General features: G+C 44.1%; 1 protein-coding gene across 1 annotated transcript in view; it reads right to left on the reverse strand.

The window, feature by feature from the left end:
* The window catches only part of LOC144823261 (signal transducer and activator of transcription 4-like), a 754,354-nt gene that overhangs the window by 507,853 nt on the left and 226,318 nt on the right, over positions 1-20,183 (reverse strand). Inside the window, exon 7 of the mRNA XM_078681615.1 lies at positions 16,356-16,507. Within this exon, the coding sequence (XP_078537741.1) occupies positions 16,356-16,507 (152 nt within the window). The remainder of the gene's footprint in view (positions 1-16,355; positions 16,508-20,183) is intronic.

Genomic DNA, 20,183 nt, shown 5'->3' on the forward strand with positions numbered 1-20,183 from the left:
CCTTTTGAATGATTGTTTAAGAAGTTTTTTAGGATAGCCCCTCTGCACCATTTCTCCGCAGAAGGTTTGAGCATGTTCTACATGGTCATTTACTTCCGTGCAATTTCTCCTAATTGTTAGGAGCTGCCCATATGGGAGATTTGCTTTTAAATTTCTCGGATGGGCACTTCTGTGGTGCAAAATGGTATTTTTATCAGTATCCTTCTTGTACAGGGATGTTTCCAACTGCCCATCAACACATGTTAGCTCGACATCCAAGAATGTCATCCTTGTTGTACTAGACTCAAGTCAAAAGGTTATATCTTCATGCCAGGCATTAAGCCATTCGTGGAACGCTACTAACTCCACCTGGCTCCCCTGCCACAGGAGCCAGATGTCATCAATGTAGCGTAGCCATTGATCGATGTGGACTTCAAATGGATTATTAGTCTCCACAAATCTTTTCTCACATTGGGCCATAGAGAGCACTGCCATCTCTGGGGCATAAGGGCACCCCATGGCAGTGCCTTTCACCTGCATAAAGAATTTATCATTGAAGGTGAAATAATTCTTTTTTAGAGCAATTTTGGCCAGTCTTAGGATAAATGATGATGGCACTCTATGTGGTCTCACCCTCCTTTCTAAATATAGTTCCATCACCTCCAACACCTCGTCCTGAGGGATCTGCGTATAGAGGGATGTGACATCCATCGTCACCATTATTTGGGTTTGTTGGTCAAAGAGGGTTCCCTCTACCTTCGTCAAGAAATCAGTAGTATCTCTTAAATATGATTTAACCTCTTTGAGAAATGGCTTTAAGAAGAAGTCTACGTATTTTGAGATTGGATACACCTGTTCAATATTAAAAGATTTTGAGTCTCTCTCGAATTTGGCACTTTTATCATTGATTGTATTGTCCTTGAAGGCCTGGATGTCCTTTTCTATTTTCTCTAAAAGTGTCTTTGCGTCAGTGACCGCCTGATTATTTTTGATTGCTTGGGTCAATTCTTCAATTTCTTCCAATTCTTTAGTGCAAAGTCTCTGTGCCGTTTCAATCGTGTGAACCATAAGGTTCGGGCGGCATTTGGTGTTAATGTAGCTGAAGGTATTGTTGTCATCTATTAACAAATTGGAAAAGACCAAAAAATACGTACAACAAAATATTAGCTTAAGGCAACAAGCTGCTATAAAAAGTCTGAAAGAGAACTCTTCAGTGGTAATAAAACAAGCGGACAAAGGCGGGGCAGTAGTGATTTGGCCCCGCCAAATGTATTTTAGTGAGGGATTGAAACAGGTCAATAACAGTACATGGTATCGACAACTGCCGGAAGATCCGGTCAAACAGATACAAGGGATGATTTTAGAAATTTTGCAAATAGGTAAAGACGGAGGGTTTCTGGGTCCTAAAGAGTATGAATTCCTAGTGAAAAAATTCCCCAAACCCCTCGTCTTATATCTTTTACCAAGGATCCACAAAAGCCTCAGTGAACCCCCGGGACGGCCCATAGTCTCGGGTTGTGACTCTTGTCTAGAGCCTATCTTAAAATACGTAGACTTCTTCTTAAAGCCATTTCTCAAAGAGGTTAAATTGTATTTAGGAGATACTACTGATTTCTTTTTTTATTTTTTTTATTTTTGTTTATTGGCTTTTCAACATGTTACACGCAATACTTGTCATTCAGGTTGCAATTCTTGGATACATACACTTAGTTTGCTGTGATATACATTTTCTCAGTTCACACATCAGGCAATGTTCGTCATATCTTTTCCAAAACCAGGTTGTCTCCTCAGTAGTGAGCCGTGGGCGCTCCTAAAGTTCTATCCCTTTGAGTATATTGGCACCCTCGTACAGTTTGGCATTCGACCCTCCCCATAGTCTCGACAGCAAGAGTTACAAAGAACTTTCATCTCCCCCCAACCAACGTCATATGGTCCTAGTAGCATTAGCATTTCATGTTCCCCCCTTCATGGACTATTTTCAAGGTCAGATAGTTCTTGCGGAGGGTCGCACAGTTGTCCCCTGTATTCGTTCCATTTCCCCCATATCCTGGTCCATTTTTTAGGGCAGCCCCTATGCACATACACTGCCTTTTCTGCCAGCATAGCTGCGTCCATGTCTTTTTCCCATTGTGTGCATGAGGGCGCCAGACCGGAGCCCCATTTCCTGGCAATGTTCCGTTTTGCAAGGGCCAGACCCAGCGTTGTCCATGTCTGTAGTCCTCGATTCATGTCGGTAGGCGACCAGATATTTAGCAAACAACATCTAGGTTCTCTTTGCAGTTCAACCCCACTTGCCTCTGAGATTCCGGAGAGAACTTGGTCCCAGTACGATTGTATCCTGGGACAGTCCCATATTGTGTGAAAGAATGTGCCCGGGAGACCACACCCTCGCAGGCAGGCAGACTCTGGGATGCGGCCTAGCCTGTGTAGGAGCGTGCGGGAATAGTATATTCTATGTAATATTTTTAATTGCATTAGCTTAAGTCGTGATGGTATGGAGGCCTCCCTACCAGATGCCAGTGCATATAACCAATCTACATCCACTATGTCTCCTAGGGACACATGTATCAAAGGGTTTTCCCCATTCTGTGTCTATGGGGAAATGTGTTGATACATATGGCCCCTAGCTCTACTTCCCACTTGCTTCGGAGAACAGCCGTGGGGTCTGGAAGATTGTTGAGAAGTTTGCTGTATGTGAGTGAGATCGCTTTTTTATCTAGGCATTCGGTGAGGAGTCTATCCTCCAGGGGGGAGGATTCCGCTAGCTTTGTGCCCATTGTAATGGCCCCTGTAAAGCATGTTTGATTTGTGCGTAGCGATAGTGCGCGGTGTCTGCCATCCCGTATTTTTCTTTCAGGGCTGGGAATTTGATAACTTCACCCCTTATCCACAGGTCACAGATTATGGAAATACCAATTAGGTCCCACTGCCTGGAACCCTTTGTATTCGCCAGGGTACCCAGACGCCGTGTGTCCCAAAGTGGCGTTGCGAGTGTGAGCAATCCTTCCCATCCCAGGGTTCTCTGTGCCGCGTGCCAAATTTTAATCGTGTGAGCTGTTGGGCCTGTGAAGGTGTGGCGTCGTTTGGTCGTGTACAGCGCCCTCATGAGTTGGTCAGGTGGTAGGACAGTCCTGTCAAGGTGGAAGGCTGGGTCTAGTTGTGGAGCGTGTAGCCATTGATTTACTGCCATTAGTTGTGCTGCCCAGTAATACAATTTAACACTGGGTAGGGCGATTCCTCCGTCATACCAGGATCGGATTAATTTGGAGTGCGCTAGACGGGCCGGTTTCCCGTCCCATAAGAGTGCAGAGATTTCTGCGTCTATTGATTTAAAGTATGTGAGAGGGCCCGGAAAGGGTGTGTTTTGCAATGCATAAAGGAATCTTGGAAGTGATAGCATGTTAAATAGTGCGGCCCTCCCCAGCAGCGTAAGCGGTAAAGAGCGCCAATGTGTTACATCTGATTTTAGCCTCTGTAGGGGTTTCATCAAGTTTTCTTCTACGAATAGTGATTCCTGTGGTGTGACATATATCCCCAGGTATTTGAAGCCCCTGGTGACCGTTTGTAGGGTGCAGTCCAGGGGCAACGTGGGTGTTTGGCCTCGCAGGACATAGAAAAGCGATTTGGCCCAGTTAATGGTGTATCCCGACATCTCACCGTAGGTCTTAAGCATGTCCATCAAGGCTGTCAGGGACGTGGTAGGTGACATTAGATAAACCAACACATCGTCCGCGTAGAGGGAGAGGCGATCCTCCCATTCCGTCCCCCACGTGATCCCCCGGATTATAGGGTCAACGCGTATCTGCACCGCTAGGGGTTCCAGTATAAGCGCAAAGAGAAGCGGGGACAAGGGGCATCCCTGCCTCGTTCCGCGCCCCCGTGTGACTGTACGGGATGTATGGCCATTGGCAACCACTTGTGTAGAGAAGCTTAACCTAACTACAAAATTTAGGGCCAAAACCCATCTTTCTGAGTACTGCGAACAGGAATGACCACTCTACAAGGTCAACGGCCATCGTTGCATCAAGGGAAAGGATGGCCGCGTCTTCCCGCAGCATGTAGGACTCCATTAATGCGCCGTAGGTTAAATGATGTGTTTCTACCGGGCATAAAGCCCGATTGGTCCGGGTGTATTAGGGCTGTGAGGTGGGGCTGTAGTCGTACTGCCAGGAGTTTCGCTAGGACTTTCGCATCCACATTCATTAGGGAGATTAGCCTATATGAAGACGTTTGGTCAGGTGGTTTGCCAGGTTTGTGTACTACGACAATGGTGGCTAGTCTTTGGTCAGCCGTGAGCTCGCCTCTTGTCAGGCAATCGTTATACATTGGAAGCATGTGGGGGATTATCTGTCGCGCCATTGTTTTATAAAGTTGTACGGGTAGGCCGTTAGGTCCCATTGCTTTTCCAGTATGTAGTGCTGTTAGGGCCTTCCCCAACTCCTCTCCTGTTAAGTCGCCCTCAAGCGTTTGTGCGTCCTCCTGGGATAGCGTGGGCAGGGGTATGTCTTGCAGGAATTGCATGCTGTCGTCCTCCGTCCTCCCACCCCGTGCAGTGTATACGGTATCGTAGTATGTGGCCAATTTTTCCACTATTCGTGGGGGAGAAGTCGTGTGTGTACCATCTGGGAGTGCTAACGTGGCAATCCATCTATTGGCCCTGTCCTTCCGTTCAAGCCACGCGAGCATTCTCCCAGTCTTGTCACCTAATTCGTAGACTCTATGCAATGTGTCAGTCAGTCTTGTTTTGGTCATGTCCTCTACATACGCCTTGTATTCCTGTAATGACAGTGCTAGTGTGTGGGCCGTGTCGTCCGTGTGATCTGAGGCGTGGGCTAATTCTGCGGTCCGGACCGCTGTTTCCAGGGCTTCAACAGTCGCCCTCTGCTCTTTTTTGTGTCTAGTAATAGTGGAGATAGCTTGTCCTCTAATCACTACCTTGTATGCCTCCCATAGAACCGAGGGCGAATCTACAGAGTCTGGATTTTCGTCAAAGTACTGTGTGGTGGAGGTTGTCAGTGCTTTCATAATTGCTCTATTTTTAAGATATCCTGGATAAATCGGAAATATCCTTTGCCGTCTGGTGGGTTGTGCTGTGTAGGTGAGGTGCACTGGGGAATGATCTGATATCCCCCTTGGGAGGAGCTACAGGGCCGTGATCTTTTCTGGGGGGATCGCCAATGTCAGCATGTAATCTATTCTGGAGAGACTATTGTGGGCCCCCGAGTGAAATGTGTAGTGACGGTCATGGGGATGTTTAAGTCTCCACATATCCACCAGTCCCAATGTCTCCAGGAAGTCGTGAAACATTTGGTTAGATCTGGTAGTCTCACGAGGAGGCTGCCGATCCACCGCTGCGTCCAGTACTGCGTTGAAGTCGCCTCCAAGGATTAGTTCACCCTCTGGGAGTTCAAGCAGTAGTCTACCCAGGTCTTGGAAAGCCCCTTGGTGTAGGGTTGGGGGGATGTATACTGATAGTATATTGTATGGCCGACCCTCCCATTGACAATGGACTGCAGCAAAGCGCCCTTGGTCATCAGTCCAAGTGCGTTTGATTAGCAGTGGAGCGTTTTTCTGGGCGAGGATCCCCACCCCACGGGAACCAGCTGAGAATTCTGCGTGCATCATCATCTTGAAACCCCAACGGTTAAGAGCATTGCAGGCCATCCCTACCAGATGTGTTTCTTGTAGCAGAGCCAAAGTAGGCGCTTTCGTCTTTAGAATTTGGAGGATCAGCCCTCGTTTAATTTTATGACCTAGCCCATTTACATTCCACGAAATAATTGTTAGCGAGGTGGAGACCAATGATTGTGATTGGGGGTCCAGTGCCGAAAAATCGTGACTAGCCATGGTCTTCGGTGAGCATGTGCATCAGTGTCATCGGGTTTAAGACGCGGACCGAGGTCCGGGGTGTGCGAGAGCTCAGATTGTGCCCCTGTGCTTTTATTTTTAAGGTGGGTGCCATGTTGTGTAGACCATGACCGGCAGCTCATGCAGGGCCGCTGCGGCCGGGTCATCGTGTCTGAGTGTGTGAAGAGGAATCGGTGTTTGCCGCGTGTGCACGTAAAGAGCCAACCAAGTTAAAAACGTACAACTAAAACAGAAACTAAACAAAGTCAAAACGTAGAAACCCCATACCCCCACCCTGCCTCCCTGCCTGGCGGACAATAAACCTTCCACCTCCCCAACTGAGCAGAGTGCATACAGTCCCAACACATGAAGATTGTTTGTGGGGGTGAGACTTCTGTGTCCGCTGCCGTTCCCTCCCCTCTGAGAGTACTCGTGCAGTGCAAGTCGTAACTATTAGTCCTACCTGCGTGGTTCTCGTCGTGCACGACCAGAGTCTCACCATAGTTGGCCAGCCGCCTCACCTTCTCCCTGCATGTCCGGCAATTTTCATCCTATTGAAGAAGAGTGGGCGGATGTCGTATTTGAAAAGAAATGGTTCAAAGGGACGGGTAACAGTGTCCGAGTTTGTAGTGTGATGATCCATGTTTAGTCTGCGTCGTCGGTTATCCGGGGGCTCCTATCTCCGTGGGTCCGTTGCATATCGCGGTTCCTCGGACCTCTTGCTGGTCGCCATCCCTCTAGCCATTCCTGGGTCGCTTGCGGTGTGTCAAAGAACCATGTTTTTCCTTCGGATTCCACACGTAATTTCGCTGTAAAAATCATCGAGTATTTTAGCTCCCGAGCACGCAGTTCCTTCTTGACCTCCGTGAAGCCCCGGCGTTGTTGAGCCACTGCCGCTGTGTAATCAGGATAGAAGTGGATTTCTGAGTTATCAATTTTGATCGGTGGTCGAGTGCGCGCTGCTTGTAAAATGGCGTCCCGGTCCCTGAAGTAAAATTCGAGCCAAGATGGGCCGAGGCGGTGCCCCGGGCTTTGGCTTTCCTCCAGGTACTCGATGGGCACGTTCCACCGAGAAATAGTTAGACAGTCCTTTGGGTTGGAGCTGCTTATTTATGAGGTCCTCAACGTAGAGGTCTAGGGCCGGGCCACGTTCAGATTCTGGTACGCCAATTAGGCGCACATTGTTACGCCTCGAGCGGCCTTCCTGGTCATCCAGCTTTGCCCTCAGCATGAGATTGTCGTCTTCCAACCTTTGGACTCTACGCTGAAGATCCGATGTGTCCCCCACGAGGTCGGTAGTTGTCTTCTCGACCTCCACAAGGCGGTCAGACATTTTTGCGAAGTCAGCTCTGATCAGGGAGACTTCCGTTGAGATTGTGCCCATCGAGGATTGCATTGTCTTTAGGGTCGCCATGACGTCGTGGAGAGTGATCTTTTCGGTGTTACTCGTGTCCCCCATGGGTTGGGGTGGTTACTACTGATTTCCTGACGAAGGTAGAGGGAAACCTCTTTGACCAACAAACCCAAATAATGATGACGATGGATGCCACATCCCTCTATACGCAGATCCCTCAGGACGAGGCGTTGGAGGTGATGGAACTATATTTAGAAAGGAGGGAGAGACCACTTAGAGTGCCATCATCATTTATCCTAAAACTGGCTGAAATTGCTCTAAAAACGAATTATTTCACCTTCAATGATCAATTCTTTATGCAGGTGAAAGGCACTGCCATGGGGTGTCCTTCTGCCCCAGAGATGGCAGTGCTCTATATGGCCCAATATGAGAAAAGATTTGTGGAGACTAATAATCCATTTGAAGGCACATCAATCAATGGCTACTCTACGTAGACGACATCTGGCTCCTGTGGCAGGGGAGCCAGGTGGAGTTAGTAGCGGTCCACGAATGGCTTAATGCCAGGCATGAAGATATCAAATTTTCTCTCAAGTCTAGTACAACAAGGATGACATTCTTGGATGTCGAGCTAACATGTGTTTGATGGACAGTTGAAAACATCCCTGTACAAGAAGGATACTGATAAAATACCATTTTGCACCACAGAAGTGGCCATCCGAGAAATTTAAAAGCAAATCTCCCATATGGGCAGCTCCTAAGAATTAGGAGAAATTGCACAGAAGTAAATGACTATGTAGAACATGCTCAAACCTTCTGCGGAGAAATGGTGCAGAGGGGCTATCCTAAAAAACTTCTTAAACAATCATTCAAAAGGGCACAATTCACACAGCGTGAATGCCTCCTTCAGGTTATAGAGAAGCAGGAATTAGACAGGCTGGCTTGTGTAACTACGTACAGACCAGATACACACAGAATGAGACAGGCGGTACTTAAAAACTGCCACCTCCATGAGGATTTGGAATGTCCCTTTCCATGACCTATTTTTGCCTATAAAAAGAATCAAAGTATAGGACCACAGATTGTCCGAGCAGATGTCACAAGACCGAAAGCAAAAACAGATTTATTATCTCAATGGAACCTGAAACCTGTTGAGGGACACCACAAGTGTGGGAATTGCGTGGCTTGCCCTGACACTATTGAAGGAAATGAGTTTAATCACTTAGGTGTAAAATGGAAACATACAGCTTTTTCAAATTGTAAAACAAAAAACACTGTTTATGTTATAATATGTCATGGAAAATTGACCCGCACCAAGGTTTATACACACGTATTTGATTTATCCAATTTCTATGTTTCACAGTAATAATAGATATTTAGACAGAAACTTCCCACACATAAGAATTTTTAAAAAAAAGAGTTGATTGTAGATTTTTCAATTTTCTTTATTCAAGTTCTTAGTTAAAATTCACAGCATTGCTTGTTGCCAACGCGTTTCGTCACATCCGTGACTTCTTCAGGGCTAAAAGCAAAAATGCCCTTGCATGAAGATCTACATAGGAAAGACAAACCAGCAAATCAATATGAGAATTACCCAACACAGGTCCTGGATCAAAAAGAAAATCATGACAGCTCCTATGGTAGAACATTTTGTTGAAAAAGCACATGGGGAAAATGACTTCAAATGGTCAATTTTATTCACTATGACTCGATTAAAGCGCCCTGCTGATGTAGACAGAGTGTTGCTGCAAAAAGAAGCATACCTTATTCTGAAATTTAATAGCACGCGGACAGGATTGAATAGCTTGTCGGAAATATCTAGATTATAATACACAGTTTCGAGTTCACACATGTTCAATTGTACTCTCTTTTGATTCAGTTGAAGCAGTATTGGGCAGTAGTAAAACAGTATTGGGCAGTAGTAAAGTTTGTGCCCATTTCTATATATGCCCATGCTCGATAAGATAAAAATGAATGACATTGTTTTATTTATCTCTACAATAAAATGAGCAGTTCTACTAAAATGTGAGGAGACTACTTGAGTGTTATATATAATATAATGAGCAGTTCCCGTAAATGTTATGTTTAATGGGGAACAGCTAGACACAATGAGACTACATGTCCCATAGGGCAGCACAAAGAGCTAAATCCTTCGCTTCCAAGATGACCGCGGCTGCGGTTGAGAGAAGGTTTGCTGCCGTTGGAGTTGGCGAGGAAGGTATTGTCTCCTTCCAAATCGTCACTTTTTTAATAACTGCTAAGAGAGTAAAAATTAAATAAATATCATTGCGCTCTAGGAATCGTCTGAATGTCATAGCGAACAGGGCTCTGTTTGAAGAACCTGATTATGATTGCGAGCAGCTTCATTCATGGAATTTTCCGTGTGAACGAAACAGTGTTTAATTGAGAGGCTCAGCACAAAAGTGAACATTGTCAGCCCGACAGAGCATTGTAAAAGGTATGTTATACACGCCATGCTCTACAAGCGGCTAAAATCCATGACTGTGATTTAAGTAATCCTAATAGGATTTTATATTTTTTTGCAGTAGATTTCCGACCAGAAATAAAGATTGGCGCGACCTTTTAGAAATAGGGACCTCAATCACATAAATAGAGGTATGATCAAGTAAGAGAGTTTTTGATTGTTCTAAGCAGAATGTGATAAAACAACAAGCATTATAGATATATCAATATTCTTCCCTTTTAGCGAATTAAAATTCAAATTGAATAAAACGAATCTCCTTCCCAAAATACAGATTGAGAACACCGCATCTCGAGCCTAGATTCCGGGGCAACCGAGAAGGCTCGGTTGCCCCATTTATTCAGGTACATGATTAGATTTGTTAGTGCAATACAGAGAGAGAGAAGTAGTTTCAAGTTTGTAAATAAAACTTTATTGTTTTTTACACTTCATACAGAGAAGTGACAAAGCCCTGATGAGAATCCGGGAACTGGTTTTCCAGGATTTGAAACGCGATGCACAGCTGAAGGGGCGAGTAACGCTATTGATAGTGCAAATTAACTTTTGCTAATTTTGAAATTGATCACCTTTTGGTGGCTTTTGCTCCTTTTTTGACTTTGTCCTTTATTTTGGACATAGATTTAAACATTTAAATTTAAAGGCACAAATATATACTGTTTGTTTGTATAAAGTGTAGTATGTAGGAAGTATGATGTCTATTTTTCTTTAGTAATTATTTTCAATGTAAATAAGTGTTTGTAAATTTTGTCATATATTGTTGTAAGTGTTAAATGGAATGTACAGCTTTTCCTTTTCATACAGAAATGTGATAAAAAAAGAATAACAAAGAACCAAAACTTAGAAGGTATAAATAAAAGTACCGGTTCAAACAAAAGGAACTTTTGTTTGACCCTCAAGTCGATATTTTGAAATCAATAATGGTTTAGGCAATTTTTGTGTTAGTTAATATGCCAGCAGCAGCGTAATTACAAAGGGCAACTTTCCCACTGAGCTTCTGCTCTGTGAAAAGAAACCGCCAGGCTGTAGGAGTTGTTTTCTCTGCAAATGACGGGGGAAGAGCTCAGATTCGCCTTTGAAATGCAGGAGCAAGCTATCACTGGTACAGTAATAAATAATAAACTAAGAGCTATCGACGGCAATAAAAAAAGTAATTATTTATTATTGATTAAACCACTTCTAAGCACTGCTGTAGTACAAAGAGGGGTCTTCCGGGGAAGAAAGAAAGGTAGGGAGCAATGGAAATCAGAATTAGACTGAACCATCAGTTAGCTTCAAAGTACTTTTTGAGAGCAGAGTCAGGCAATACAAACATTGGCAAAGCCAATAGGCCTTGCCTTCGAGAACAGGCCTATGTTCTTTGCCAACAACTTTTTGAACAGGCACGTCAATTCTCTATCTTTTATTTTTACGTAACGGTTCTAAAATGGCCATGTTGGACTGGCAAAGCAAGTTAGCCTCTGAAACATCAAAATGCATGCACACACATGCGCTCTAATGACAGCCATATTTTAACCCCTTCCATGATGATGACGGCCGGGAGCCGTCATGGCACACAGTGCTTATGTGCTGATGATGGCTCCCGGCCGCCATGACCGCACCAGCGATCGCAATGTGCCGCACAGGCGCAGAATCGCAGCTGCGCCCAAGGGATTAATGGGTTTCATTTCAAAAAGATCCATGCTAAGATAATTGCTGTGTGCACTCATGCACGTACATCCATCACATGCAGTATAGTGCATGCACGTCACAAGCATTGTCACACATCAGTGACCATTTCGGCTTTTTAACTTTAATGTTTCAACTTGTTTATTTTGCGAGGAACAGTACCTGCACTTCTCAAGACAGCCGTAATACTTTTGAATTATGAATAAAACAACTACTTGCGATGCCAGAACTGATCGGTAGACATCAATGGAATCCACCAGCAGCTCAGGGGGAGATCCTGCACCCATCCCTGCTGCAGACTCCTAGCAGCTGACAGCACCAACCCCAACAGGATCCCAAAAGACACCCGCGCTCTGATCCCAGCTCCTCATTCCGCCCTGTAAGCCTCAACAAGCAGCAGCACCACAGCACCGTACAAGAACCCCCAAACACGTACCAGTACCTGTAAGATGGTAAGTTGTAAGTGCGTTGATCAGGGAATGAGTGGGTTGATAATGCATAGTCCCACTTATTGAAGTAGAGCACAGTGTGAATTGGGTCTTAGTGCATGTGCCACTTCGGGTTTCATTGCAATACTGAGTGTCTTCACAGATCCCAATGCCTGTTTAACTCTTACGTTGTATATGTCCTTTGGAGTATTCAAAGGCTAACCAATCGATTGCAACCCATTTCCCTTTAAAAGTGGCGACCGGGCTTCCCATATAAGTAATAAGGTATGAAACCTCTGACCGATCACAAGAGTCTTTTGCGCCTCTCAGTGGTGAAGCAACTGCGGGGCTATGGCATCAAAGTAAAGCACTGGAACAGGAAGCAGCGGCTGCATACCGAAGACGTGAGATCTGTGGGGTCCCCCGACAAAGTAAGTACAAACATTGCTTAGATGCACGATAAATTATTAATGTATGAGACATACATTATCATAAAAACATCTGTCACACTTGTGCCGTTTCTAGGCTTTATTAATAAGAAGTAGTAATCCTAACAAATGTATGGTCCTTAAAATAGTGATCTTCAGTAAGATGACAGGCTGAGTTGGACTTATCAGGATTCGCACCCTTGGCATGTAGTTATTACCCATTTCAACAGTGAGCATTCAGCATTCTGCCAGCTGAGTAACTACACTACCCAAAGACTGCTGTAAATGTGCTAATTGTAAGGTAATTGTGACATCTCAACTGTCCTGTCCTATGAAATACTCCGTGGCTGTTGTGTAATACCTTTGTTGCAGATAAAAATGGAGCTAAGGTTAATTTCTTAAGGGCTTTCTTGTCAGTCTTTGAAGACCACCAGCTCCTCAATCCTGAATAGCGGCTGCAAAGAAGGCCCCTTTCTTATGTAGGGCATGAAGGCCGGAGGAGATTTTGGTCTTCAGTGGTTGCCTTTTGCTTGATACTGTATGTACAGCACTTGGTTGCTACTTTAAGCTAGTAATTTTTAAATAACACATTTTTGCATCTTCGCCTCAAGACTTCTCCTTAGTCTGATTTCACAAACTTTAGTTTTGTCGTTTCTAAAATGAAATTAAACCCTGAATCTTGGCACTCCAAAAGTGAACGGGTTGATGGTGATTAAAGGTTATTTTGTTTCTATCTTATTATTGCTTTCCTGATACTGTTTTTTCTAGTCCAATGCTGTTACTACTATCCTGCCAATTTTGCTGTTAGCGTGTCCTGCTAATTTCATTTTCACTGCTATCCTGCTAACTCTGCTGTCACTGATGTTCTGCTCTCACTTCTCTCCTACTGTTACCAATGCTGTCCTCCTCCTACTGCAGTCAGTATTTTAATAAGACTGCTGCTCACACTATTGTCCCAATGCCATTGCTGTAGTTACTCTCCTATTACTGCTTTCCTGCTACTGTTGGTTTTCCTCACACTGCTGTTACTACTAATCTGCTAATTTTGCTGTTAGTGTGTCCTGCTAATTTAATTGTCACTGAAGTCCCGCTAACTCTGCTGCCACTGATGTCCTGCTCTCACTGCTCACATTACTGTCATGCTAAATCTGTTGTCACTGCTGTATTGCTCACTCTGTTATCCTACTAACTCTATTGTAGCAGTTATCCTCCATATATTGTTATTACTGCTGTCCTGCTGTGACTGCTAGTTACCTCTACTGTTACTGTTTTATTACTCACTTGTGTGCTACTGTTTTTCGGCAAATTGTACTGTCACAGCTATTATTCTGCTAACTATGTTGTCACTACTATAATGCGTATACTGCTGTTACTGTGTACTCCTTATACTGCAGTTTTAAGCTCTTTTGCTGACTCTGCTGTTACTACAATTGTGCTAACTCTGCGGTTATTGCTATTTTGCAAACTGCTGTCACTGCTATCCTGTTAACTCTATTGTCACTGCCATATTGAGCAGACTGCTGTTACTGCTATTCTGGTAAGTTTACTGTCTCTTTCATCCTACTAAAACTAGTCACTGCTGTCACTAATGTGCTATTTACACTACTGTTACTGCCATCCTACTAACCATATTGTCACTGCTTAAATAAAACGAATTTCGTTGCGCGCACTGCATCACCAAATAATTTATTTATTTAAATGCTTACTTACCTGTAAATCTCCGTAATCCACACATTACTATCCCCCACCCTGCCCCTCCCCCTGCCCACGTCACCACCCTGCAGTAACTCCTACTGCCGACCGCTACTGCGATGTAGTGACAATAGTCAGCCAGAGAGCAGTGTTATTAGTAAGCAGTGACAATATAGTTAGTAGAATAGCAGTAACAGTAGTGTAAGTAGCACATCGGAATAAACTACTGTCACTGCTGTACTGGACACAACGTTGATACTGTATATACAGCACTTGGTTGCTACTTTAAGCTAGTAATTTTTAAATAACAAATTTTTGCAACGTTGTCACTGCTAGCCTTGTACCTCTACTGTTACTTTTATACTGCTTATATTGCTGTCACTGCTATCTTGTTAACATTACCAATAATGTTCTTGTGCTAACTGCTGTCACTGCTCTCCTGGTAACTCTACAGCCACTGGTCTTTTGCTCCTGCTGACTGTACTAATAGTATTTTACCTGCTGTTTCTATTGTACTTATACTCCCATCACTGCTCTCCTGCTGCTAATACTGCTGTGAGTGCCTACTGCAGTCGTTGCTATACCTGGCACTTCTGTTACTGTTGTACTCCTCACAATACTATCACTGCTGTTTTACTAACACTACTATTAATGCTCTCTTGCTAAATTTTATCACTGCTCTCCTGGATAACTTATTAACCGCTGCTCCCCTGGTACTGCACACAGTACTCTACTAATGCTATTAACACTGCTGTCACAAATCTACTCACACCCCTATTACTGCTCTCCTGCTGCTATTGTGTTCTTCTCCTTTACTACTGTTACTGCTAACCTCTTAACTACTGATACCACTGTAGCTGTCTATTGCTAATTATGCAGTTACTGCTTAACTAGAACTTCTGTCACAACTCTCACAATAACTCTGCTATTAAAGCTCTACAAATACCACTGCTGTTCCTGCTCTCCTAATGCTTTTATTATCGTTCTCCTGTTAGTGCAGTTCTCCTCTAATAATGCTGTTCACAATACTGTCCCACTGTTACTTCTGTAATCTTACTCCTATTAATATTCTCCTGGTGAAATTGTATTTGTTCTCCTCATATTACTGTTATTGCTAAACTTCTCAATCTGCTGACACTGCTATCATACTAACTTTGCTTATACTGCTGTTCTGCTAACACAACTAGCAAAGCTCTAATGTAACCTGCTTTCACTACTCTATTGCTCCTGCTGTAGCTGCTTTACTACTAAAACTGCTGTATTACTATTCTGCTACTTCTGAAGCCATTGCTAAACTGCTAGCTAACTTATTCATCTGATACTAAACACAGTATATTAATATATTTATAATAACAACTACACCACAAAACTCATTAATATGCCGAGACCAATTGGCACTGCCAGTGCTTGTTTAGGTCAGGTGTCACAAGGGGAGTGCCAGAGGTTGCAGTTGCTACCTCTGATGACCCCAAATTACATCCATGCTGCCAGCAAGGTAATCAGGGCTGGACTGGCCGTACTGGGCATCAGGTGTTTGGCTGGGAGGGGTGGGGCCGGTTTTGGGGCAGCGGGGGACCGTTTTGCTACTGGTGGCTGATTTAGCAGCGATGCTGCAATATCGGCTCCCAATAACAGGAGCAGCAGTGCTGGGGCGGGTTTTGTTAAGCAGCTGTGCTTGACACTTACGCCAGCAACCCTGCCCCAACCCCTCTCCTCCCCCAGGGGCCGGTCCAACAAAATTGCCAGGGCTGCTTTGAGTTCCCAGTCCAGCCCTGAAGGTAATGGTTGATGAAAAGTGTGTTTGGGAGAAAAGGACATTTGAGATATGTCATTTAAGCGTACAAAAAATAAAAATGTTTTCAATCCTGTATTTGCAAAGCAGAACCATTATTTCATTGTATGACTTTGCGGCCAGCAATTTGGTTGTTAAAAAAAAGACTGAGCTTGTCAGACATGTGTCATACAACCATTAAAAAAAGTACCGTTACCTAAACAATAACAAATGCTGAAAACCGAGTTAACCTTTACTGTGGAGATGTGAGCACTGAGCACAAAACTGTAGTGCCACCGGTGACATTTAAAAGAAGGCCCCTCATCATCCCCTCGTCCCCAGTGATCCTTTAAGTAGGTCATGGTCTGATTAACTTAAACAACATTTAAAATGGCCGAGGATAAAACTACAAACTCTAGTGAAGTATTTCCTGTACTCAATATTCATTCTCATATTGGAACGGAGGTAGAATTCAGTACTGTTCAAATTAGCATGAATCTTTCGTATTGGTATTTTGACTGACTGTCCATGTTGAACACTGCTTCAGACACAAAATGCAACAGTGTATAAGATGTGTATCATTTTCTGTCACATATGTGCAAATAAAAAGGCAGGCTAGACGAATGACGCTGGCCCCTCCTTCTTCAAGAGTGAACCATCCAATGTCCTGGATTGTGCAGTAAACTAAACTAAACTGAACTTCTCTTCATACCAGTTTTGGAACTGATCCAGTCCAGTGTGAAGCGGTCCACCTATGCAGGCAATTTGCTGCCGCCGTTTCCAGTCTTTGAGCTCTTCACTTAGCAGGCCCTCCATCAAAACATCCACCTCGTTAATTATCTGGGTCAGTTTGGTGAGCACTTCCTGTAGAAGTCGAAAAATTAAAAAGGAAAAGCTGTAAGAAATAAAGGGGACATTATGCATACAGTGCATGTGACACAACGGGACAGGGATCTAGCATGTAATCTGGAAAAAACAAATTACATGACTCAAAGCACATTTTGCAAGCATATGATCAGCAACGCTGACTGGATCATTAGCTGGTATTGCCAGTGCTGCTTATATTGCCATACGTATCTGTGTGTTATCCTGAAGGTATAAGGTAGTGTTTTTTTATGAACAATAAAGATATTCATTCATTGTTCGATTTATATGTACAGTGTAAATCCAAAATATATACACATTTATTAAAAGTCTTTTATTTCAGAAATATGGTGTACATGTTGAAGAAGGAAAAGGATATAAGGAATAACAGACAAGAAAATTAAGTGCACCTTGCAGTTTTAGGAGTAAAGATTATACGGCCTCTGGAAGTATATAAACATTCTTTGCAGGGCCCAGTCCAACCATTCACTGTAGGCAAAAAGTACATTTAAATGTGATTTCCATTTCCAGTTATATAAAGGAAGGCTTTAACCCTCCATTTGAGGCTTCGGAGCTGATACTTTCTAAACCAGCAATACGAGGTAGTTACTCATCTTCACAAAGACAAGAAAAGCAGTGATGCAACAAGCTTCACTCAGGTAACAATTTCCTCTTATAAAACCTTTACATATGTACGAGGCACAAAAAGATGAAGCAACCTCCATACCGCCAAGTGGCAAGTGATTCAAGAAACAATAAATTTGCAAGTCTCACAGGAGACCAATATAATCCTCAAAGAATATTTGGCAAATCAATCTTAGAAGGTTTGTTGAGAATACCAAACACCTTCTCAACAATTTCCTGACTCTGGTCAGAGTGATTCCTTTCACAAAGCAGCTAACTCTGCTACAACTGATGCTTTAATCCAGGAGTGGCCAGTGCAGGTAAGAGCGCTGTGGCAGGGATTGTCGTGTAGTTCCTATAAACTATACAGAATCTGCGCATTTGGACAGCATACACTGTAGGATTGGTGTCAGACTGATTCTGAACACCCCCACCGAGTATGTTGGCCTCTTGTATCAGCTTGCTCACAGTGCCACTAGAATCTCCTCTTACCAAGGAGAGAATAGTTCTTGGCAACCATCGAACATGACAACCCTGATCCCTCAAGACTGTGGAAACAATATACTACTTTTCGCTCAGTCACTCGTGCTTACTTAGTCCGTTTTAGAGAGATACACAGAATAAACAGTTTGCTGTTTTTCAATAAGTATTTATTGAGCAGTTGTTCTTCTAGTGTAAAATAGATGAGCGACCACAATCGTTAGACAGTAAAATATATAAATTATTAGCAGCATTACAAAAGTAAAAGGATGGTATAATGCTACCATCTAGCAGTAATCATGAATACATACGAGTATATAAAATACATGATAATAAAAAAATGCGTACTCCTACGATGCCTCCCTAACTAGATGTACCTATGTGTACCTAGCATGTGTGTAGGTGTTGATCCAAAAATCCCTCTAGGCTAAAGTCAACCCATCACCTGAAGTGAGAGACTGTGGGACCCCGTCCTGGCCTCGAGTTGGACACCCCGCAAGGGGTGATTTTAGACCACTGCAAGCTGGAGTGTCTGCATGCAGGAACCCCTGCGTCTCTGGTCAGTGTGTCAGTCGGGAAGTCCTGATCTCCTCTTTCTATCTCAGCAAGAAGTGATGTATACATAACCATAGGTCTCCCCAAGGTTCTATCTCGCTGTATTACTGTGTTGGTCTAAGGATGACGTCGGTCATGAACTTTATACATAGATATTATACAGGAGATGGTAGTCCTGCTGTGCTTCCAAGAATCCTCATGCATAATGTATGAGATTTCGAACTAGGGAAAACTCACGTTTTGAATGAAGTGTCGTATCTAGGTAAAAGGTCAGTCCCTGTAAACCATAAAAAGCCTAATGTAGGCAAGAATATAGGTGAAGGGTAACGAAGTTACCTGGGTCTATATTATGGTACCTATATGGAATATAACAGGATTTGACCAATGACTACGAGGAAATGTTTTATAGATAATTCATTTTCCCTTGTCGCCCCCTTTGTGTTTAAGATTATATCAATCCTGAGGTGTCATTTATACAACTTTATGGAACTCATAATATAGAAATCAACCACTATCAAATTGATAGATCCTACAAACACAATCATAGGAAAAGTTATGGTAAAAAATACATGAATAAGTAGCTCTGTTAAATCCTACTGAGCACACAGTCTAGGAGCACTAGCAGTTGATCCTTTCTATATTGTAAACTATTGCACAGACCAGTAGCCTTGCAAGGGGGTCATGTGTTCTAATGCAAGCAAGGGAAATGGACTCTCCTACCCCAAAAAGGTACTAAATACAACAATAATTGGCGTGAAATCCCCCCTCACTCTGCTCAGGTACCACTGCACTTGCTGCACCATTGATAGCTTTGCCCAAAGCAAAGGCCTTTAGGAAAAATATCTCAATAAACACATAGCCTGTACCCTGCAGAGAACGCGATAATGATTTCCAAATCCCAAGGGATTTGAAAAAACTTTACCTTGCTGCCGACCTTGTTGGGATTAAAGAAGCGGGAGACTCACTGCCCACAACGCTGCCAGAGGCCACTGACTCTACCTCCGGTCCCTCCGCGACGCCGCAGCCCCTTCACTCGTGCGCGGCCGCTGTGTCTGGAGGACCACGGGGAGCTGGGAACACCATCTCCCAAGCTCCCTCGCGGCCCTGCTAAGGGGGTTTACGCGCCAGGATGCGCCATAAAATCAACGTCACCCCCCACGTCGCGGGAGCGCCGGGCAAAGCCCGGGCACAGGGCGGGCCCTTTGAGGCCCTCAGAGGCTGGACTGGGCCAGAGCCCCTGGCCGAAGAGCGACCCACATCCAACAGAACTGTAAGCCCCCGTTTGCTTTATTTATCCTCTGATGATGTCTTCTGTTAGTGCCTGATTGGGGATAAGCACATACCTTGTTGGGTTTTGAAAGTGGGACCTTTTTTGCCTTCTTATTCCCGTTTACAGACTCAATACCAGACTCAGACTCAATACCTTCAGAATTTGTCATTACTTATGGAAAGCCGGGAAACTAGAAGCATGGCTGCGCAGGCGCTAGAAAAAAACTGACTGGAACTCTTGACAATTTTATCGTCCGCACCAACTCCTTAATAGACCAAGGCATTGTATTGATGGAAAGAAGAGTTTCCCAAGAACTAGTGGCGGCCAAAAGGTCTTCTCTGGGCCATATCGGTTCAGTGCGTACTCCCAACACCTCTACAAGCACTAATAACCCTTTACTGATCCGCGCTGAGATTCATAATGATACCACCAGCCAGCCAGCAGTATTAGATCTTACACCTCCTGATGCGCAGTCCCTGCCCCTCCCCCTGTCCCTGTCCCAAACTCTACCTGACTCTAGCCCATCAGCCATTTTTGCTGACCCCAAACACGATAATTAATCCACACGAAAGAGGGGGAAGCGGGAGGGGGCTATCCCGAAATGTAGGCAACCTAAGCCCATTATCCCCAACACCAAGAAAGCCAGTGGAACAAAACCCACAAGTACTGGCCTCTCTAATAACGGGAGAGATAGAATAGAAGAGGAGAGGGAACCAGGCGGAGTATCCAATGGGAACCTTATGGGGA

Source organism: Lissotriton helveticus, chromosome 3_1 (assembly GCF_964261635.1).
Source record: "Lissotriton helveticus chromosome 3_1, aLisHel1.1, whole genome shotgun sequence".
Classification (NCBI taxonomy): Eukaryota; Metazoa; Chordata; class Amphibia; order Caudata; family Salamandridae; genus Lissotriton; species Lissotriton helveticus.